The 24,636-nt window shown below is 39.7% G+C and overlaps 1 protein-coding gene across 1 annotated transcript; it reads right to left on the bottom strand.

The window, feature by feature from the left end:
- Positions 1–4,752: 4,752 nt before the first annotated feature.
- Positions 4,753–24,188, bottom strand: LOC102762953 (chromosome unknown open reading frame, human C8orf37). Its single transcript, XM_015561108.1, has 6 exons — positions 24,059–24,188; positions 20,983–21,047; positions 20,373–20,438; positions 14,777–14,872; positions 10,847–10,982; positions 4,753–4,996 (listed from the first exon to the last, which is right to left on the bottom strand). The coding sequence occupies exons 4-6, from the start codon at positions 14,809–14,811 to the stop codon at positions 4,802–4,804; spliced, it is 366 nt and encodes a 121-aa protein (XP_015416594.1). The 5' UTR covers positions 14,812–14,872; positions 20,373–20,438; positions 20,983–21,047; positions 24,059–24,188; the 3' UTR covers positions 4,753–4,801.
- Positions 24,189–24,636: the final 448 nt, after the last annotated feature.

The following is a 24,636-nucleotide window of genomic DNA, read 5'->3' as shown; positions in this document are numbered from 1 at the left end:
AGACAGGAGCCCGGAGAGCAGGCAGCCTGGCCCATCAGCAGTGAGCAGCAGCCGCTCTGGGGTGGCCTCAAAGGCCATGTTGAATATGAGCCTCTGTCTGTGTTTAAAGCAGGGAAGTGACCTACTGGTCAGATTTGATCCTCATATTCATGCAGCACTGGGACCCCAGCAACCATGTGGGTGACATGTAGAACACTCAGCCCACCAGAGAACCGTGAGGTGTCGAGTTCAGCAGTGGACTCTGGCTTGGGTTCAAGGTGACAGGTCCATCTTACAGGCTCCTGTCCCGTCTGAGCTGCCTGCCTCACTCAGGTCACTCCCCCTGGTCGCCCTCTCTCCCCACACCTGTTCTCTGGGCGCCATATTGTGAAGCTATAAGTTCCTCAAAGGGCTTTGTTCTCTCTTGCCTCTGGGCCTCTCATGCCAGTTTCTCCTTCCGTGAACACAAACCTACAGCCTTCACCTGAGTGAGGTCTGCTTCTTCATTAGGGAGCACGTCCCTGACACCTCACCCCAAGTCAGTTTCCTTCTTTGCACATTGCAGCTCCCCTTTCAAATGTTCACCTCACTTGTAATTGATGGGTGGGGTGAACATGTGTTTAAGTCTGAGATCACTGACTTGCTCACTTCCACTGACCTAAGGTGGTGATGGTATGAGCCTGAGGTTGCTTGGGCCACCATTCACGGTGTTAAAAGAGAAAACCACAGACCCAGTATGGCGTCACTTGTGCTAAGGGCTCACGGCCTAATTGCAGTTTTGGAATACACCAGAAATGTAATCGTAAACAAACAGTCTGGAATATTCTGGTCAACTCCAGTGAGGTGTTCAGTGTGGGCCCTCTCCATCCCTCCCATAGGAAGAGAGGCAATCTGCATGATAAAACCCTGCATCCCTCCCCCCTCCCCCAAACCTCACCCTCTAATAAAGCTGTCTTGGCCTAAAAATAATCCTTTCTACTCTTTGCTAATAGCTCCCTTGTTCTACCTTTCTTCCTATAAAAACCTTCCATTTTGTATGACCCCTCAGAGCCCTTCTGGTTGTGAGATTGGATGCTGCCCAACACATGAGTCACTTCATAAAGCCAATTAGATCTTCAAATTGGCATGGTTTTGTTCTTTAACAGGAGCCTGAAAACTTACCCAACCCAGAGTGAGCAGAACCAAGAGACGGCTCCTAGTGACATCATTTAAGCGCTGAATCTAGCTGTATCTAAAGCCAACTCCATCCTTGCACATTTCCCTTAGAGAACCTTTCAATTCCCTTTTGACACATAGACCTGTTTGGGTTGGATCTGCTGTCAGTTGCAATTGAATTTCTCTAAATGACAGCCTTGGCTTCTGTTGTCTTCCTTTCGCCATGAACGCAGGGAATTTATCTGTGTCGTCAGGGTCTGGCTCAGTGACTGGCCCATAGGAATGTTCAACAAGTGAACCAACTAATGAGAAGTGGGGCCTCAGAGCTTCTCCAACGCCATGACGTCTTCGTCTGATACCTGGAACTGAGGCAGCGGGTTGTGGTTCTTCCTGGGTGATGGTCTTGTGACGGAATCCCATTGGAACCAATTGTTCATGGAGCAGGGAACTTCAACTCTGAGAGGGCAGCCACTTACAAGTCATGACGAAGGGGCCCTGGGAAAGGCCTGTTGCTCAGTGAGGTTTTCAGTGTCTGAAGTCCTACTGGGAGCAGGATTAAGAGAGTCCTGAGAACTGAGAATTCTCTGTAATTATATAATCTGTACTTGCTTGTATGAGTATAAAGTAACTCTGAAAAGAGACACAAAAACTAAAATGGTCACTTCCACAGAGCTGGGATTCGAATGGCCCAGTGGAAGGCATACAGGCCTAGGAATGAGAATTTCTACATTGTTTGAATTTTGAGCCCCGTGAATGTATTGTCTTTTCAAAAATTAAGTTAAAAAAGATGATCCATGAGAGCGCAGAACCACCAGGAGCTATTATCAGCTCTAACAGCTGGTGGAAGGCACTTATTTATCAGTTCTTTTTTCGGTGGGGGAGTTGTTTTCAGTGGGGGACCCCCTGATAGGCTTAACAGGATGGTTTGTTTTGGTTGAAGAAGGGGAGATGAAAAGATGGACGAAAGTCCCAGGGGAGAATCTGGAGAGATCTGGCCTGTGCAGGCCACACACGGGACAAGTTGAGAGGAAGAAGGATTAGGCTAAAGGGCAGGCAAAGCATCAAAAATACTCTTTTTTGGGACCCACCTGCTCCTGGCTGGACTTGATAATTTCCAAGACTCCCGACACCCAGATAATTGGCGCCAGGAACTTCCTCAGCCCCCTCTGCCGAGCTGTCACCTGGATTCCCCACCTTTTGCTGTAGGTGAGGAGTTAGCGCATTGCTCCTCTTTAACTTTGAATCCTGGAAGCGCTTAACGGCTTGGTTTTTGAGGCGAATCAGTTAACGTTTCCATTTCCTTCCACAAGCTGAAGATGACAAGTGCTTTTGAGTAAATTTCCTGGGTCAGACCAACCTAGCGCCTGGGGCCTACCCCTTTAGACAGGGTGGTTTCGACCTGGGGCGATTTCTATTTTCATTCCGATAAAAACAGCAGGCAGATTTTGATAAAAAACAGAACGGATGATGTTTTAGAAGATTTCCAAAGCCCATGAAGGAAAGGAGATCGGGTCCTCAGTACACGCCTGCCCCCTATGGGTTAGATTCTCAATATTAGTCTCACCAAACCTGTAGGCTCAGAATGTTGAGTCTTTTAAAGTCCCCAAGTCCCCAACCCTCCCCAGCCTTCCGGTTGTAGTCTTACAGTCTGTTTGATGTTGCTCTGCCTCTGTATCTATTTTTGCTCATCAGTTTATAATGGTTTTAATTATTCATAAATGAGGGGTGGGTGGGTAAGAGATCAACCAAAGGACTTGTATGTATGCATACGAGCATAACCAATGGACACAAGACACTGGGGGGCATGGGAGGCTAGGCGAGAGTCAAGGGGAGAAAAAAAAAGGAGACATATATAATACTCTTTGTAATACTTTAAGCAATAAAACAATTTAAAAAAATAAAGTCCCAAGTCCCTGGAGCCAAATTTATCTTGTTTTTCTTCGCGGTCACTAGCTTAGCCCTGTGAAGGCTCCTGCAGGAGAGCCTTCCTTGGCGGGGCCCCCCAGGCCTCAGTGATGGCCGAGGTTGGACTTGATGACTCAACAGCTGTCCCAAAATTGCAGTAAGAATTGTAGACTAGAAAAGGGGAAGTTTAAGCTTTCCTTTCTCCCGCCCGGAAGCAATGTATGTTTCTAGCACAAGTACTGACACACGGGCTGGCGGTTTCCATTCTGGTGATGTTATAATCGATGAGCAAGTGGGGAATGTCCAGTGTTGAGTTTCACTAGGTTGTGAAATAGCCTAGATGTACTAGCTCGGCCTGCAGATGTCTGTAGTTTGATGTTTGGTACTGACCAGAATCAAAGCCACTTACCATTAAAGACCGACAACTGCAACTCCCTAGGAAATCGTGACTTCTCCTGTCTGATGACGAGTGCCTTTGGCCGCGTTGCCACAAACCCAGCACAGCGCGGTGGGCACTGTACGTGAAACGCACTGTGCCTTGCAGCTCCCTTTAAGTGGATAAGACGAGGCGTGGAGGTTCTAAAGATGTTTACATCCAAATAGGAAGAAAGCTGGAAGGGAACGCCTGTCTAGAATCATGGCAGAAAGTTGTCCTTAAGGCATGCATTTTAATTTTTTTAGAGAGAGAGGGAGAGGGATAGAGAGATAGAAACATCGACGAGAGGAACATCATCCATCGGCTGCCCCCTGCATACCCCCTCCCCCGACTAGGGATGGAGCCTGCAACCCTGACATGTGCCACGACTGGGAACCGATCCACGACCTCCTGGTGCATAGGTCGATCCTCAATCACTGAGCCACACCGGCCTGGATCCTATCCTGTTGAAACTCACATCTCTTTGACCCCAGAATCTGAGCTCTTCTCCACAACATGTATTTCCCCTTGTCCCAATGTATGGCTAGTGTTACATTGGGTCTATAAAGTATTTTAAAAGGAACAGTATTCATACCATTGCAAGCTAGAAGAAAAGTTATGTTTTTTTATCCATTCAGCCACTCGATGTCTTTTGGTTGGAGCATTTAGTCCGTTTACGTTTAAAGTTATTATTGAAAGGTACTTGTTTGTAGCCATTTCTATTTTTGTGTGGCTGTAAGAAGAAAAGTTATATCATTAAATCCAACTCTCATTTTGTAGGTCAGCCTGAAGACACGGTTGCTTACTCACAATGATCCAGGAAGTCAGCGGCAGAACAGTCCCAGACAGTAGAGTCTGATATCTAATCTCCAAGGAGAATAAAATAAGCACACAGATAATTATAATACAAGGTACTATCTAAGAAATAGAAAATTCAAAAGCAAATGGGAGGAGAAATTACACTGTTTGGCTGGGGTAGGTTGTGGGAAGGGAGGGTAGTCTGGATAGTGTACAACACTTCTCAACCCTTTTGGTCTCAGGCCCCTTTTTCACTCTTAAAAATTATTATGAACCCCAACTAGCTTGTGTTTTTTTGGTAGTTTTATCTATTGACTAGAGGCCCAGTGCACGAATTTGTGCATGGGTGGGGTCTGGCCGGCCCGCCCAGATTGGGGTGGGCTGATCAGGGGTGGGGCTGGCCCAGGGGAGGGGCCGTGGGTGGTTGGCTGGCTGACCCCGCCCGCTGGTCAAACTCCTGGTCGAGGGGACAGTTTGCATATTAGCCTTTTATTGCATAGGATATTTATTGTATTAGAAATTAAAACTAAGAACATTAAATACTATTAATTAAAAAAATAAAACCACTATGTGTTGTTGAATTTTTGTGAAAATATCTGTATTTCCCAAAACAAATGTAGTGAGAAGAGTGACATTTGTTTCACATTTCTGCCCATCTCTTGACTCTCTGGCTTGATAGACGATAGCTGGACTCGCACATCTGCTGCTGCACTCACTCTCTTGAGACGTTGTTTTGGTTGAAGCCTAAGAAGAAAATTGGGCCTCACGTGACTGTTCTGCATGACTACATCAAAACTTTCTAAGTGCTAGTTTCTTAAAAGTTAAGTGCAATGAGGAAACTGAAATCATATCAATGAACTTTTAGTATTTGCTACATTAAAAGCCATTGGTCTATCTTGCACTTTAAATGCACAGTTTTGTAATATCATGCATTGGTGGCTTGGTAATATTGGTTTGCTGAATTATACAGATCTTCCAAATATTGTCATGTTTCATGATATAGTATCAAAGATTTTATTTGTTTATATCACCACTAGTCTTATCAGAAAAGTCTAAGTATGAGGAAGATGTCATGGTCACTGGTGAATACAAATTTCCTAAAATTCAAATTTTTGCTTGAGGACTTGAATTTTATCATTGCCAACAAATACTGGAGGTGACTCAGTTCATTTTTGAGAAAATGTATGGCAAATATTCAATATTCTGAATAACCACAGTTTATCTGTCAGTTTTCTTTCAAGCAAAAATGGATTCCATGAAGAGTTGTTCAGCATACAACTCAATTGCACAAGTTCTTTTTGTGTGCTCCCCATAGTCATAACAGAATATTAAAAAGATATGTTCCTGAAGGCTGAGATTGATAAAATTAATAGTTTTTACTACCTTTATCAAGGAGATTTTTAAGTGAAGTTGGCTTTTTCTCCTGCAAGTGCATAGTGCCACTGCTTTGGATCATGTTACGTAAGGTGCCTGCCAGCAGCTTTAATATCTTAACGTTACTAAAATAGGTTTGACCATATGCCACCACCCCCCACCCACCCCCCCACGCCCAAGACTCCTGGGGACTCCATTGGTGAGAACCATTGGTGTACAAGATATAGGCTTTGAAAAATGAGTCAAACTTAGATAGGATAAGATAAGGAAGAGAAGAAATATCAAGACAGTAAAACGTGAGGTATATCTAAGGGACCGTGGGTAGGATATAGATTTGGTTGAAAGAGAGAAGCAGAGGCAGATAACGCTGAAAAGATACTGTGAAAGACCCAGCATGCCTTCATGATGAACAATTAGGTTTAAACCAGACAGGAAGAGACTAGGGTGAGTGGATTTTTGGTTTGTTTTTGAAAGTTGTAGCTTCAACTTATATAAAGTTAAAGCCGGACATATTTACATTTACTAGTTATAAAATAAAAACAATAGCATAGCTGCTTTTCTTATAAGGAATATTTAGGGAATGAAAAAATAAACATCTTGTCATAATACTTAAGCTACAAAAGAGTTGTCACCATTTCGTTTGGGCAAATGAAACCAAAAAGTTAAGTAACTTCCCAAGGGATGTGACTTTCAACTCTGATTCTGTAACACTTCATGTTGTCACCCATTATCTCAAGGCATTTGGGGAAAGTCTGAAAATAAATTTATCAGCCACATGTATATCTATATATCCCATGCAATCTTTGAAAAGAGGGCACAAAATGGTGTCATATACACAAATAAATATGTTAACTCTAAAGAGACTGTATAGTTTGAATATTTTCTTCCCTTCAAGAACTATTTTTTTTTTTGTAATCCTCATTTGAGGATATTTTTTCCCCTTGATTTTTAGAGAGACTGAAAGGGAGGGATGGAGGGGGGGGGGAGAGAAACATCAATGTGAGAGAGATACATCTAGGGCAGTGGTCGGCAAACTCATTAGTCAACAAAGTTAAATATCAACAGTACAATGATTGAAATTTCTTTTGAGAGCCAAATTTTTTAAACTTAAACTATATAGATAGGTACATTATTATTAACTTAATTAGGGTACTCCTAAGGCTTTGGAAGAGCCACACTCAAGGGGCCAAAGAGCCGCATGTGGCTCACGAGCTGCAGTTTGCCGACCATGGACCTAGGGGATTGAACCTGCAACCCAGGTACATGCCCTTGACTGGGAATTGAACCTGCAATCCCTTGGTGAGCAGGCGGCTGGTGCTCTAACCACCTAGGCACACCAGCCCAAGAACGATTCTAAATAATAATAGGTTAAGCTGATTAATAGGGGTAGTTTGTTAGCTGATAGAAGTTTTGTTAAAACTTAACAACTGAGGAAAATCAACATTTGAAAGTGACTGTTAAGTTTCATCAGAGTACTGATTGGATACAAAGACCTTTTAGTTCTTATTTTTAAATATCAGATCAGTAAATGAAGGAGGAAAAGCAATTCAAAAGTATAGTCTGATGACATCTTCTTTCACTCAAGAAAAGAAGGATGCTACACCACCATTTCAACACGGCTTGCTCTTCCAGAACTTGGACCTGGTTCATTTAAATACCCACATTTTGTTATATATGCTTGCTCTCTCTCTCTCCCCCCCCCCGCCGCCCCCTTATGGTATGCTTCTCCTCCCCAATACATTTAAAAAAAATTATCAAAATTATTTCAAATTAATCCCAATATGATGTTTTACTACACAATAAAAATGTTACTAAATACAGAATAAAGCTATTTATTATTTATTCATTTTTTGGTAGGATAGGGACCAGAGAATATAATATAGTTCAAATAAAGTAGCCACCTGCTTGACAAAAAAATAAGTACTTGCTAAAGGTAGGAAATTATTATAAACATTGAAAACAAATGGGCAAACCATCTCGTAAATTTTACAGATTTTGCATTTTAAAATTATAGTTCACCAGAAACTATGATTTTTGTTTACATTGATACTGAAGTAATTGCAGTTTGGCTTGAATTATAACTGGTAATAATTTATCCCTTTGTATATAAAATAACATTTTTTCTGTATCTTAGATTAAAATGTATAATATTAAAAAGCTTGTAAAGTAAATTCCAAACTAAACATAAAGTCATATATATGTTTCTGACAACAGGGAATGATTTACAATTACTGTTATAAAATGACAGACAGCCCGGCCAGAGTGGCCCAGTTGATCGTCCTGTGCACCAAAAGGTTGCCGGTTCAATTCCTGGTCAGGGCACAAACTGGCACTGTGGGTTGGATCCTCAGTTGGGGCACATATGGAAGGCAACAGATCAATGTTTCTCTCTCACATCAATGTTTCTCCTTCTCTAAGCATGTCCTCGAGTGAGGAATAAATAAATAAGTAAAATGCCAAACATGGGTAATATATCCAAGTTATAGGATAGTTATGATGAAATGAAAGTATATTTTTAAATTAATAATTTAGTAAATTTGTTCATTTGCATACAAAACAAACATCACCATTATGACTAACTAGAGGCCCAGTGCACAAAAATTTGTGCACTGGGAGGGGGGGTCCCTCAGTCTGGCCTGTGCCCTCTCGCAGTCTGGGACACCTCGGGGGATGTCCACTTGCCAGCGGGCAGCAGGCCTAAGCTGCAGTCAGACATCCTTAGTGCTGCTGAGGAGGCAGGAGAGGCTCCCACCACCACCACCGTACTGACAGCTGTCAGCCTGGCTTGTGACTGGGCAGAGCTCCCCCTGTGGGAGTACACTGACCACCAGGGGGCAGATCCTGCTTTAAGCATCTGGCCCCTGGTGGTCAATGTGTGTCATAGTGACAAGTGATTCCGTTGTTCTGCTGTTAGGGTCAATTTGCATATTGCCCTTTTATTATATAGGATAGAGGCCTGGTGCATGGGTGGGGGCCGGCTGGTTTGCCTTGAAGGGGGTCCCGGATGAGGGTGGGGGTCCCGTTGGGGGACCTGGCCAGCCTGGGTGAGGGGCTGAAGGCCGGTTTCAGGCTGGCCAAGCCTCCCTGGTGATGGAAGCTCCCAGCCTTTCCTTTTTTTCTTTTTATGCTGGGATTTATTTACCTTCTATAATTGAAACTGTAGCCTGGAGTGGAGCTCAGAGGCGGCAAGGACGGGCCTCCTGCTTGCTCCAGCTCTGTGGCCACGGCTGGCTGAAAACAGGTATCTGGGGTTTATTTACCTTCTATAGTTGAAACTTTGTTGCTTTGAGTGGAGCTCAGAGCCGGCTGGGAAGCTTGGCTTCCTCCATTATTGGGGCAACCAAGCCTCCTGCTTGCTCCAGCTCCGTGGCTGCCAGCCGCCATCTTGGTTGGGTTAATTTGCATATAATAACTCTGATTGGCTGGTGGGCATGGCTTAAGATATAGCGAAGGTATGGTCAATTTGCATGTTTGTCTTTTATTAGTGTAGATGTGCCCAATTCCATGGGGTTCTGAATGTGTGAATCTTATTGATGTGCTGTTTTTTTGAAATAGGTGACTTCAATCCAAATCCCTCTGTTTCTGGATACATTACAGTGATATAAAGTTTTAGAGAGTAAAACATTTTTATTGAAAGATAAGATCTATAAACATATTCATAAGTAGAGTTTCTGCCAACAGGAGATTTGATTGGTTACAACACTAGACTTACTGAGTTTTACACAAATGTGTCATGGCTTGGAGAAGGCTTTTAATGACCAGAAGGCTTTTCTTCTTTGCTGAAGTAGCGTGGCTGGATTAAGCACAAGACTAAGAAGATCATAACTTTGCTTCAATTACTCTTGTTCAGCATGCCTTGTGTCAAAAATTGAACTAGACACATGCAGTAAAGAGGTTTTGGCAGATTAGAGAGCTCTCGGCTGGGAGCTGGTAATTTTGAGGTAACTGATTTCCTAGATGTGCTGCTATTGTAGGTTCTCCAAGTCTCAGTAATGTCAATAGGCTATGCTCTATCTCCCTTTTCATACTCATCTAATAAATAGTATGTCACTCTGATCCCACCAGAAAAATCAACAGGCTGCCTGAGAAAATATCTTACTTGCTGTGCGTTTTACTTGATTATAATTTTAGGAATGAAAAGCTAGAAAGTAATGAAAAAACCAACAATGACCTGTCCATATTTGGATCTTTCCTTGGGATTTTAGGTGCATCAAAATTTTAAAAAACATATAAATGGGTATTTGCGAAAATAAAAAGCCAAGTAACTTTTAATATGTATACAAACAAAAGGAGGAGAAAGAAGCTAAAACCTAAAAAGCATGCTTATCATTACTGTACATAGTATCACTTTGAGTTGGTGAGGTCAGATCAGCTGTAGGTGGTATATTCATTTACAATATACCTATACTCCTGGAAACCCTTCCATTAGTCAGTGCTGACAAGGTTTCTGCCACATCAACTCTGACCCTTTGCAGCAACAGCTCTGACTGGACGAGGGGATGCATATACTCCTCAGTGACTCTCTGCACTGGCCGGCTTTACCCCATTTAAATGCGGTGAATGAGGAATATTTACGCTAAGTGTATTAGCATCAGTAATGCTGCAGTTGCTAATAAATGGCTATAGGTTGGTATAAAACTGCTTAATTAAACTTGCGTTAAGTAGAAGAGAGGCTGGCAAAGAATTTGAATAACTTGTTACTTTGTTTACAAAATGAAATGTCCAGTATATCATAAAGGAGTAATTCCAAAACATTAAATAAAGCACATTATCTTCTGAACTCTATTTGTCTTCGAAAATTTGTATAGTCATTAAATGAAATGTATTGTCTTTTCCCAAAGGGCATGCTACTGCTATGTACCTTTACTTAAATATTATGATGATTAATAGAGACTGCGCTCATGGATGTATTTTTCTGAATGTGAAAAGGCTGTATTATTTGTTTATTTAATCCTCACCCAAGGATATCTTCTTTAAATTGGTTTTTAGAGAGAGAGGAAGGTGGTAGGGGAGAGAGAGAGAAAGGAGACATCAATTGAGAGGAGAAACACTGACTGGATGCCTCCCGTACGCACCCGGACCGGGATCGAACCCAACCCACAACCTAAGTGCCCTGCCTGGGAATCAAATTTGCAACCTTTTGGGTTATGGGATGATGCTCCAATCAACTGAGCCCCCCGGCCTGGGCAAAAGTCTGCATTCTTAGTGTTTACCACAAACCCAACGCAGCTGATGGTCCGTCTGCAGGTCAGTCAGTTCGACAATAGTCCTCCAGCTGCACTGGCAGGCGTACGCCCGTGCTCCTTGCTTCTTCACCAACTTTGTTTTTAATTTGTGGAATTCTGGCATGTTGTTCCTATGAGTAAAACATGAATGTTTTAGAACAGTGGCTTTTCCAGTGCGTAATGACTTAAAACAAATTCTAGTTGCTTTATTTTCCCAACTTTATTAACATCTGAACACTCAACAAACCTTGGTTCCCTTCACAGATAATAGCGGATATGCTTCTGTGTTCTTTCTGATGGCATTTCCTCAGTAACTAGCACTTTTCCATGGCATTTCTCTAGGCCTGTTTAATAAGGCTATTTAGAACATAATGACCTTAAAAAAGCTGAAAAATTATGATTTGCTTTATCAGAGATGACATGATATGATAATACGGTGCTTCGCTTCTCTGACTCTTGGCTCAGATCAAGTGAGAACAGAGTGAAAAGGGTGGTGGTTCATCTCCTACCTCAGATACTTACTACACCAAATGCTAACGTCTATTTGTCTTCGAAAATTTGTATAGTCATTAAATGAAATGTATTGTCTTTTCCCAAAGGGCATGCTACTGCTATGTACCTTTACTTAAATATTATGATGATTAATAGAGACTGCTCTCATGGATATATTTGTCTGAATGTGAAAAGGCTGTATTATTTGTTTATTTAATCCTCACCCGAGGATATATTTTTTGAATTGGTTTTTAGAGAGAGAGGAAGGTGGGCGGGGAGAAAGGCCGGCAATATGGCAAATGGAGGATTTGAATTGGTTTTTAGAGAGAGAGGAAGGTGGGTGGGGAGAGAGAAAGGCCGGCAATATGGCAAATGGAGGGGATATAAGAGGCATAAAAATTATGTGCTTCTGATGGGTTAAGTACAGAAATTTTTCATTACTTATCTAACTATTCCATGGCAGAAGAAAAATATAAACATTCAAAATAGAATGATAAATGCAAAGTAAAATGATGAAACACAACATAAATATTAAAAAAAAGAGAGTCCCATCTTTTCTTTTTAGGTCACTGCAGAAGGCAGGCTACAAAGTGCCCTCTGGTGGCCAGTGGACACCACATTCAGTCCTGTACTGTGCAAAATCCAGGCACAATTTTGAAGGTTAGAACCTCACAAAATTGGAGAGATTTTCCAGGTCAACTGTCTGATTCAAGAAACTGAGACTTCGACCAGCTAAGTCTTAGCTAAGGTTATGGTGAGCCAGGGGAAGAAATGAATCATCTAATTTTTGTCAGAAAGAAAAAAAATCCACAAAACCATGTGTTTAATGAATACTAAAAAGTTAAATGAAGAAAAATGTTTTTTATTCAATCTGCGATATATTTTGACAAATTTAACATCTGATACCTGATTGAATTTTTTAAAAAATGTTTTTTAAAATTGATTTTTAGAGAGAGAGGAAAAGAGAGGGAGTGAGGGAGGGAGACAGAGAGGGAAACATTGATGTGAGAGAGACACATCAATTGGTTGCCTACTGTACCAACCTGATTGGGGATCGAACCTGCAACCTGAGCATGTTCCCTGACCAAAAATCGAACCGAGGCCTTTTGGTGCACAGAACGATGCTCCAATCAACTGAGCCCCACAGGCCAGGAAGTGACCGAATCCTTAATTAGGGGTCTTAGGAGCGCCAGAGCTCTGACTCCTGTGACAAAGGTAGTGGTCAGCAGTCTGGGGGCTCTGGCTGTGGCCACAGTTCTGGGGGCTGCTGCTGACCTGGAATCTGATGCTGAGACAAATGATGTCAGAGAAAATAGAATCCAAAAGAGCCAACAAAAAGCCCCACTGGATGTAGCCTTTCCCAGACACCCCGTGCTTGCTTTCCTGGTTTGAGCTGGGAAGTTCCCAGGGAGGGTTCTGAGCTCTCTCCAGACGGTCTTCCGCTTTAATGCCCCAAACCTCACACTCCTTCACCCTGCATCTGACAATGATTGGCAGTGCCTGTGCCTGACCCTGTGTAAAAATAAAACTCCTCTTTCTCATTAACAAAACAAACAAGCAAACAAACAAGCAAACAAACAAGCAAACAAACAAGCAAGCAAGCAAGCAAGCAAGCAAGCAAAGCCAGGCTGCCACAGATCTGGAGTTCTTAACTGAGATACTGCAAGTTCCTCAAGTACTAACTACATCACCAAAAAGCTCACTTAATGCCTGTGCTCCGTTTTGATATTACATGCATTCTATTATTCTGTAAAAATTACTGGTGCATCTTGGTGACATGTGGGAATTATTAGTCACTCTTTAGATGAACCAGAAGTAGTATCTAGCAGAGGAGTTAGAAAAGTCGGAAAAGGCAAAACAGACCTGAAATGAAAAGTTAACTTTTCCAATAATGGGATTACAGGTAGGCTAACCTGACCTCGGATTTTGGGAGGTCACTAGGCTTTATTTGGATTGAGGACTGTGAAACCTCTTAAATTATACTTTTTCTGTATATTTGTACATTTCAATTTACTTTTGTGTATATGTGGAGAAGATTCAAAATTTTCATAAGTTTTTTAAAGCAGTTCTTTGTGAAAAAAATTTGAAAACTATTACATTAGAGGAGACTCCTAGAGATTTACATGAGAATGGATGTGGGAAGAGGTCTGGAAAACTCCCCCTTTTCTTTCTGCTACTGGAGAGTGCTACAATGTATTATGATTACTTGTATCCGAATAGACAGTCTTTGTCTAGGCACAGGTCAGGGAAGACACTAATGAATGATATGTGCGCTATTAATTTTTTAAAATATATTTTATTGATTTTTTTACAGAGAGGAAGGGAGAGGGATAGAGAGCTAGAAACATCAATGAGAGAGAAACATCAACCAGCTGCCTCCTGCACATGCCCTACTGGGGATGTGCCCACACACAAGGTACATGCCCTTGACCTGAATCGAACCTGGGACCCTTGAGTCCGCAGGCTGACACTCTATCCACTGAGCCAAACCGGTTAGGGCTGCGCTATTAATTTTTAACTCTAAATTTTTATTTAAAGTGAATGCATAGTTTGTTTTTATCACTTATAACATCTTAAAAACATTAGGTAGTCAGTAGTGTATGAAAATGTATAAATTGCAAAAGTATGAGTAAGCCTATCCTGACCCCAAGGAGGGAGGCAGACATGTATCAACCTAACAACATTTCGATAAAATGGGAAGGAGTCCCAGGAGGTGGAGAGCTTGCACAAAGTAATGGGGAATGGGAGTATTGAGGAATTTGATGTAGCTAAAATCTTGTGAAGGAGGAAAGTGTACGGTGGAAAGACAAAGCTGGGTGAGGAATAGGGGCTAGATCTTGGAGGCCTTGGGTGCCATACTAAGGAATTTGGACATGATTCTGTAAGCAGAAGGGTTCTGGGTAGGAGAATGGCACACTCTTAGCTATGCTTTAATTCTCAGCAAGGAAAAGGTGGTCTGAAAGAAGATACTGTAGGCAGAAGAGTTAGTGAGAAGGCTGTATCTATATTCTTTTAAAATATATCTATTTTTATTGATTTCAGAGAGGAAGGGAGAGCGTGAGAGAGACAGAAATATCAATGATGAGAGAGAATCATCGATTGGCTGTTTCTTGGGGATCAAGCCTGCAACCTGGGCATATCAAATTCCCCTCCTGTCCAGGAATTGAACGATGACCTCCTGGTTCTTAGGTTGATGCTCAACCACTGAGCGACACCAGCTGGGCAAGAAGGTAATATCTAGATTCTTGTCCAGAAGCAACATGTTTTACCTAGGCTGACAGCAGACAGATGGAAAAAAAGGAGATGGGTGAGAGGAATGTTGAAGAGGTAGAGGCCACACAATCTGGCCAAGTCCACAAGAGACATTACAGCAAAATAGAAATATAAAGTTATACTTGGGGCATTTTTACAGTGAAATTCTTTAGAAGCTTACCTGAAAAACAGATAATCGCATGATTTGTCCCACATATAGTCATCATAGCTTACAACCCAGAAATCACACGCTGTACAACGCAGATGGTCACATGATCTGTTCAGAGAAAAAGAACTGTACATTAAAGATAATTGGTATGTTTAAATATAAAAATACGGTGATTTATTCATAGGATATACCATATATTACAAATTACTGAGTGAACAACAAAAAAATAAAGATTAAACTGATTGTAAATTTTTATACTAAAGGACTAATTATATATCTAAAATTCCAGGTTAATTTCTACATATACCTATTTTACTAAGATCTTATATGCTGACACATTTATGCACACATATATATTATACAGGTAGAAAAGAAAGGAAACAAATGTGTAGATCTTTTAGTTCAATGGTTTTCAAATTGTGCCTGAGGGAAGTCTTCACTTAACTTCTTTAAGTTGCTTCCTTTCCTAATAAAATTTTCAAGAATGCCTTTATCACAGAATTTGCCACGTTATATAGAAATGAATGTCTCCCCCTTAAGCTACTTACGTGCTGGGACAGTATCTTATTTGTTTGTTTCCCCAGTGGTTGGCATTAACGCATGCATCCACTCATTAAAAAACAAAAAACGATAGGCAAAAGTAGGTTTACAGTTGTGAGTACATGAAAGTTTTTTATATTATTATTTACTAAGTATTGTATTATTTTTCACATAAACAATTGAAAACCTAATTTGCTCCATCCTGTATTTACTGAAAGCCTGCTATGTGCTAGTAAGAAAGGAGGGAAAAAAGCAAAGATGCAGTGAAGAGCAAAACGATGATGCAGGAAAGAGGACAAAACTGCTAGAATTACGCTTAGTGAATATCTGAGGAATTCAAATGCCAAGCAATTTTTAAAGCTCATATACTACATGTAACTTTAGGAATAAGTGATTATATGACAAAATTTATGAGTTGCTGCTGCAAACAATTTGATTTGTATAATAATTGTGGCTTACTTTAAAGAATATTGCTTGAAATATTTAAAAACTAGAATCAATATAGATACATTTGATCACCTAAAAATTAAAAGGAAATAAGAGTTTTTAAGATACCAAGAACAGGAGCATCTGACATCTTGCTTCCCAGGAATGTCATCAGGTAGGCTCAAATAAACTCTTATAGAAATTCTCAAAAACAAAAACAAAAACAAAAAACACCGAAAAAAACCACAAACAAACCAAAAACAAAAACAAAGTGAAAAATAGTGGAAGAAAACATTTTCAGCACGAGGTTCAATACTTACTTATACTGTTCAGAGTGTTTACAAATGACAAAGACAAAGCTTAAAAATATATTTAGCCCTAACCGGTTTAGCTCAGTGAATAGAGCGTCAGCCTGTGGACTGAAGGGTCTCAGGTTCGATTCTGGTCAAGGGCATGTACCTTGGTTGCGGGCACATCTCCAGTAGGAGGTGTGCAGGAGGCGGCTGATCGATGTTTCTCTCTCATCAATGTTTCTCTCTCTCTCTCTCTCTCTCTCTCTGTAAAAAAAAATCAATAAAATATATTTAAAAAAATATATTCAATCTCACTAATACAGGTATTGTAGAATGGTAGTTAAGAGCATAGACTCTGAATACAAATTGCCTAGGTTCAACTACTGATTCTACTATTTTCTAGCTGTCCAACTACAGTCAAGTAACTCAACTTCTCTCTGTAACTGTTTCCCTATATGTAAAATAGGGATACTAATAATTTTTATACATCTTTTAGAATTACAATGAGGACCTAATGAGTTAATATTGTTAAAGTGCTTCTAACAGTGCCTGTTTGTTTAAAAGGTACAATATACAAATAATTAAAATTTAAAGCAACAACAAAATAAATTTTTAACCAATTTAAGTTAGCAAAAATTAGCACCCTCAGATATTTCTGATGGGTATGTGAACTGCTTTAACCTATGGGGTTATTTTAAAGTTAAAATTACCCCTCACTGTTGCACTAGCAATTCCATTTTGGAGAAGCTATTGCATATAAATTAAAGCACCAATATAAGCATATATCTCAAGAATTTCTACTATTGCATTGTAGAAGTGGCAAAAAGCAAGATACCACTTGGATACCTACCTAAAAGGGAAAGAAATGAATAACATACAGTATATTTATACTATGCAATATTAGGCAGCTGATAAAGAGAATTAATTTTTCACTGACCTAGAAAGATGTCGAAAACAAGGTGCACAGTAACATATATAGCATGACCCTATTTTTGTAAAAAACAACAAAAAATTCCTAAACAGGTATTTATAAGGTAAGAACATGGAAGAAAATGTACACGGTAATACACTATCAAGCCCACACTGGCTGTCTCAGGAATGATGGGAATGGAGGGTGGGAAGGAAATTACTATCCTTCTCTTTATACATTTTTTCAAGTTTGTTTTTATTTTTTCAATAAGGATATAATCCTTCTGTAATTAAAAAATAATAAAGTAAAACCCAAATATTTTTCACTTATTTTCCTTAAAATTCAAATATAGTAACTTCAAAATTGCAATTTTTTTGGCTTAAAGATTCCTTTGACAATAAATGCTTTCTCTCTAAAATTATGTTTAATCATAACAGTAACTAAACATTTAAAATCTACACAAGTTTCATAAGTCCATATTTTCTTTTAAACTGTGAGCAATTTATGAAGTTGTACTTGTACATATGGAAATTCAACACAATTATATTTGTATACATTTGAACTTGGATTTTGAACGTACAAAGTCAGGAAATGCAAAATGATGGCTCCCAAAGCCGCCATAACTTGCTTTCTTATGCATATGTAGTTTATTACATGATTGCACAGAGTGTTAACTTTAATACTTTAATACATATGTGCAATTTGGCTGAATTATTGCTGTTGTGGGAACTATAATTTTGAATTTCCTGACGTTCTGTATGTGTAAAATCTCAACCATAATGTTACATACAGCTTTTTAATTTAATTTAAAATTTAGTAGTTTATTCAAATCTATTCACACTACCACAGTTTCCTACAAACACTGTCCTTTGAGAAAAATAAAACTCACTTGCAGCTAAGAAATCACTCTGCTGCTACGATTCACTTTGTTAGATCATAATTAGTACCAGTCTATGCAATAATCCAGCCTTGCAAGTAGTTTAAAAAATAATTAGGAGTAAAATTCGATTTGGCTTGAAAATAACGCCTTGGTCTTATCTGTACCTTATTAATGCCACCACGCTTCCTGCTACTACTCTTTCTCCCTTCCCCATCAACGGGGTAAAAATCTTTACATTTTTTTTTTTTTTTTTAAACTCAAATCTTTACACTCTAAAATCATCGAGTATTACTCCTAAACCAGAACTCTACCCAGAAATAAAACACATAAAAAAACAGGTAGAATAGACTCAATTTCACTTATTCCCTGGACATGTAAATCAGTGCTTATATAAACATATTTATCTTCCATAACTACAAATAGCTAGAGCATACCTAAAATAAAGTAATGGCCCGTGCTTATATAAACATATTTATCTTCCATAACTACGGATAGCTAGAGCATACCTAAAATAATGGCCCGACCAGCGTGGCTCAGTGGTGGAGCATCAACCTTTGAACCAGGAGGTCACGGTTCGAGTTCCAGTCAGGGCACATGCTGGGGTTGCAGGCTGGATCCACAGTGTGTGTGTGGGTGTGGGTGTGTGTGTGTAGGAGGCAGCCCATCAATGATTCTCTTTCATCACTGATGTTTCTATCTCTTTCTCCCTCTCCCTTCCTCTCTGAAATCAATAAAAATATATTAAAAAATAATGTAATGATTTCAATGAAAGATAAATTGTCACTTTTCTTTTTCTAAAATGTGGAGGCAATTGAATATGAAGGTGTCATCAACAGTTTTGTCCCTTTGTCCAGCCTATCAATAGAATGTTTATTATTCTGAAGATGTTTATGGTGGGGTTTTCCAAATACAGCCCAATATAGTCTTCTGCCCAGACCCTGTGGTTTTCAGTAAAATCCTGTCAGATCTACACAGTAGACGAGGGACTCTTGATATCTGGACAGATGGAAAAGAACAGCAGCTGCAGTAGCAAAATCAGCCACGGTTCTCCCCTCTTACATATATTACCTGGCCTTCTACAAACTGGTTTACTAGGAAGCATAATGGAGCAGGACTCAATTACACATTTGAGTCCTTGCTTTGTAATACTTTATGTGACCTTGGGCAAGGCACATTACTTGGGAGTCATTCCTAACAATGTTCTCTCTTAGCCGTTAAATTCACTGAATTTTGTCAATTCTAGATTCTAAACAGCTCAAATGTGACCCCTTTCCCCTACAGCCACTGCCACCACTCAGCTCACCGCTACCATCATCATCTCCTTCCTGGACCACTGTGAAATACTGCCTGCTGACTGGCCCTCTCCTGTCTTGCCTCTCACCTTCCCACCCATTTTCTATTCAGCAACTAAAATAACTTCCTTTAGAAACACAAATATGATTAGATGACTCCATCTGCTAAAAACCAACCAACCACCCACCCACCCACCCACCACTTGCTTTCACTGCATCTATGACCGACTTTTTAAAAAATCTTCAGAGGATTACAGGACTGCTAACAAACCAAATGTCCCTCGACTACCTCTCCAGCCCCATCAGGAGCCACTCTTCCCCCACTCCCTGCGCTGCAGCTCCCCAGGGGCTCTCAGCTCCTCCCACACGTTTCCCAGCTCAGGGAGCATCGAACATGGCACACCCTCTGGCCCCAATGGTCCCCTCTCTTCGCTTCACTTCTACTCATTTTTCATATCATAGGCTGAGTCGATGTTACTTGCTTAGGGAAGAATTTTCTTTTAAAAAAAATATATTTTATTGATTTTTTCACAGAGAAGGAGAGGGGAGAGTTAGAAACATCAATCAGCTGCCTCCTGCACACCTCCCACTGGGGATGTGCCCACAACCAAGGTACATGCCCTTGGCTGGAATCGAACCTGGGACCTTTCAGTCCGTAGGCTGACGCTCTATCTACTGAGCCAAACCGGTCAGGGCAGGGAGGAATTTTCTAACCCTTCGTAGTAACTGGGGTGCCACTGATCTATGCTTATAGTCTTCTGTCCTTCCCCTTCACACTACACATCATGTGAAAATTAAACGCCCATTTTGGGAGTTCTTTGTGTAGAGTCCTCTCCTCATCTAGACGAGGCCCATGGCGTGTGGGTTCTCACGGGGCTGTTTGGCCAAGTCAGTGTGGGGAGAACCGCATGAAGCTGCGGGGCTGCGCTGCTTCGCGTCTTACCAACCGGCTCCCTCTGCCCAGAAGGAAAACGGGAGGCAGACGCTCACCCTCCCGGTCCGGTGGGAGCCAGGTGGGGACCGCGTGGTCCAGGCCCTGCACGTGGGCCCCAGAGAAAGGCGTCACCACAGGAGCAGCAGAAACCCACCATCACAGCTTTCAACGGCGACCACCCAGAAATAACTAAGATCTCAGTAAAGCGCTCTTGGGCTGGCTAAGAAAATATACTTCTGATTATGAAACAGATCGATGCCAAGATATCTGTGTTTTAAAAACAGGGTATCAAATTGGAAAACCTAGTAAGGAAGTATATTTCTGACATCCCACCTCTGTGAAGTAGTTGTTCCAATTCCACACGGAGCAGCGCTTCCACCGAGGTACACGGGGTTGCAGCTAGATATGTTCAACAAGCGGGAGAAAAAGAAAATTACAAGAAAGAAATATGAGACGTTAGTTTGGCTTTGTTAACGCTACAGTCTTATAATCAAATTGTATATTTTCCTGAGCAAGCCAACCATTTTAAAGAAGAGGTATGTATTCCGGGATCACTGCTTTATTGGGTATAACCTGTATAGTCAGGAACACTCAAAGAATTAAAATGAGTCACAGAGAAATGTGTTTGCCAAATAATGTGAGAGACAAAGTAAATACCGAAGAATATAACAGAACATTAATTTTGAGAAAGTGTTCACACTTTTTTTTTTCACATGGCAGAAAATTATTTACAATAGCAATAATCTCTCATTCAAGTTCCTTTCCACTAAGGGGTCACAGACCATAGGAACACGAAAGATATTGCTATTGGTCTTTCTCCTGAAAGCCAACCAGTGCTTTGTTGTTCAATGTCACTGTTGTTTAAGGTAATAAAATCGACTAGACTATGCTCATAGTGTTTGCTCACTAGTGTGTATAACTTACGAAAGCAATCTCAACTTACCTTTTACCGCGGCCTTGAATGGGAGCACTGACAGATGTGTTACCTGAAGATTTAGGTTTTAATTTCTGTTAAGAAAACAAAACAATAAAAGGCCAAGAGTAACTTAGATAATTGTAACATGAAAACTAATATTCTTCATTTTATAACAAGAATATTTTTTGAATGACTTAAAATAAAAAACTTGTATCATTTTAAAGTTTCCGAAGTAAAAACAATGATCAAAACCTTTTTCTTAAAGGCAAAAGGGAAGTCGACCTCCCTGTGGAATTTGCAAATTACTCTGCTTTTAGTCTAGGAAATTGATATACTGCCATTATTAGCATGCTAAGATTTAGAGTCACTTTATAATTCTTCAATTAATACTGAAGTTCAATGATTTAATATGAAGGGCCTTCTATTTAAAACCTCATCCTGGAAAAATTCAATTGAGGAAAAAAACACCTCAAACTCATTTTTAAAGGCTGTGAATAGTACTCACCTGAACTAAAAATAAACTAACGAAACTCCTGGGCAACTTCAGGAATATTAATTTTGATCAAGTGGAAAGGTACCAACCAACAGGCATTTGAGGAGAATGCGGACCTACCTAGTCACAACCATACAGTAGTTCCTATATGGTTACATAACATCGTCATCATTAGCAGGCATTTATTAAGTGTTAACTGGTGTATAGTACCAAACAACATAAACCCACATACTAAGCCCACCGCCAAGAAGAGGAAGTGAGATGGAGAAAAGGCAATTTAAACTATGCAGCAACGTGGCTTCATTTGACCTAGTAGGTGAGGAAGTTTAATGGAGGCAAAAATATTTTACTACTTCTTTTAACTCTTCTATTTGATGTTAAACAGAACTGGAAAAATCTGGGGCACACGTCTCAAAAATAATAACGTGCATGAGTCTCCTTCTGCTTTTCCAAAGGTTTCATGTGCCATCCAGGCTCCTGCTTATGACCTGGAGCTGGCAAACTGTGATGTTTACTGCTGTCTCTGGGCTCTTCTGTGTGGGCCTGAGAGCAGCAGAACGGGCACGCAGTGGGGGAAGGAGCAGTACTCCCAGGAGCTTCATCTGGCCTCTGAGGACGAGGTGGGCATGGACGGGCCGTTCAGACGCTTCTTTTCCTTATCCACTCAATGTTTTACATGGACCTGCTCTCCTTCAGAAGTTTATTTGGGTTTCTTTCTCCCTTGCAGGCTGGAAACCTGGATATAACAACTTAAAAAAGGAGCATGCAGAAGAAGTACATAAAAGCTTATCTCCTCATGACTGTAAGAGTTACTTTTATTTCAAATTTGTATATCTTTTTTGGTTAATCCTCATCCAAGGATAATTTTTCCATTGATTTTTAGAGAGAGTGGAAGAGAGGGAGGTAGGGAGGGAGGGGTAGAGAATCATCGATGTTAGACACATTGATTGGTTGCCTCCTGCATGTGCTCCAACTGGGACCGGGGATTGAACCTGCAACATTTTGGTGCTTGAGGCAATGCTCTAACCACTGAACCACTGGCCAGGGCTCAGATTTGTGTATCTTAAAGCCAAGCCAGAGACATATTGCCTTCTGCTTTTGAAATGCCCTGAACTGAAGAAATAGTGTCTCACATACAGATATTCACTCTGTAAGTACTTAATCATTAATTGCTCAGGTGATCAATGAATCACAACAAGAACGTCATGTAGTTTATTTTTTCTACTATTGATTAAATCAGCATAGCTATTTGGCATTTATGATGCATTCTTGTTCACAGAGTACTCAACACCATTGCTATTGGGTTGACATGTAAATCAATGAGGCCATCAGCTTAGTTATTACCTCGGATTAATTGAAAATGTTAAATTTAGAGAAATAAAGATAAGGTCTATACTAGTCATTTTATTCGTCTGGTTGACAAAAACGTAATTGGCCCATGTCCATATCCTTAACACCAGCACTGCCTACTGGTTTTTAGTCCACTGTCTTGCTTTAGTTTTCCCTACCCTTAAAAAAACTTTGGTATTATATTTATCTTTTTATATTTATTTTTCTTTGTGGTCCTTGTAACTTAGACTTTCATTTGGTCTCTTTACTTAAAATCTAACAAATATATTTTATAATGACCAAAATGGTAAAAATTAAAGTATATAAATGCTCATACACTACTGGTAAGAATATAACTGATACAGCACTTTGGAAAACACTTTGGCAATGGGTAAAAAAAATGAAAATGAGCACACCTTATAACCTAGCAATTCCTCTTCAAGTTTATGCATCCTAGAGAAACTCCTGTATGTGAGTAAAAGAAGAGTGCCAAGATGTCTGAAGAGGCATTGTTTGTAAGAGCAACAACTGGGCATAATTTAAATGTCCGTTACCAGGGAAGTGGATAAACTGTGCTAGAATTACTTAACAAGGTATTATTCAGCAATGAAAATGACTTACGGTTAATACCTATGTAATAAAAGTATACAAGTATGGATAGAAAGGTTAGTGGTTACCTCTGGGTAGGAAGGCAATAAGTAGGATTTGGAGTTTTTAAACTATACTTATAATTTTTATTTAAAAAATTAAAGCAAAGCAAATATGGCAAAACATTAATATATGTTCAGTATGAGCAGTATATAGGTGGCTGTTATATTATTTTATAAGCTTTTCATAGAGTTAATGTAGATACACAAGCATTTACTGGTAAATATTTAAAATATTAACAATGTAGTCACGGGTTATGGGATAACAGCAATGGCATTGCATCTGAGATGCTAAGCACATTCCTATATGAAAGCTGTTTGTTTTCGGTCTTTCAGAAAAGTGTTCTTATAGAGTCTATAAATAAATACAGGTAACCAACTTCAACTATGAGTTGACTTTTGTTATAGCAGCTTTTCTAATTTTGCTTTCTTGCTGAAAATGAATAGCACAAAACACACAGAGTTTTGAATATTTTATTTCTTCTACAACTCTATGTGGAATAATTTATTTAGATGATAGTATTTCTCAGAATGCAAAGAACTATAGATACTTGTGCATTCTGTAAGTTTTCAGACTATTTTAAACATCTTAAAAATGAAAAAAATTATTGCATATTTATAACACTTGACTTACAAAGGATTTTTTATCAAAGTTGGGATCTTCAAATATTTCATTAATAAGACTGTCAAGATCATCTTCTTTTTTAAATCTTTCTGTTGATCTGAAAAATAAAACAAAACAGCTGAAGCTTAAGAGCACATAAAGTCAGCCAGAAACAGAAGAGTTTTATTTAAATAAAGTCTATTATTAGAGTTGATAACAGAAGGATAAATGCGACATTAATTTTTTTCCTGCTATGGACACACCTAAGTTTGTTGACAAAAATGTAAGTTGTCAGTTACAAGTTTACATACTTAATATAAGACATTTAAAGCTATACATTTTATTCAAGAAAAAGCTGGGCATGTACTTTTAAACATCGACTACTTATTTAAAGAGCAGCTGTTCCTGGTATCCAGATGTCTCATGGTCATTTATTTTATTATTTGCAGAGCTATCATTTAAAGGGACAACTTCAGTATTTTAACTCATAAGGAAAAGATACAGGCTACTTCACTATACAAGGGACAGGTAGTCTCCTGTTCATAAATTCATAATATAAATCAGTTCCTAACTTTTAAGTATCAATGTTGGCTCAGGAATATTTTTTT

This window comes from Myotis davidii, unplaced genomic scaffold (genome assembly GCF_000327345.1).
Source record: "Myotis davidii unplaced genomic scaffold, ASM32734v1 scaffold390, whole genome shotgun sequence".
NCBI lineage: Eukaryota > Metazoa > Chordata > Mammalia > Chiroptera > Vespertilionidae > Myotis > Myotis davidii.
Note: the sequence above shows the minus strand (reverse complement) of the source record. Positions and strands in the feature narration are given on the sequence as shown.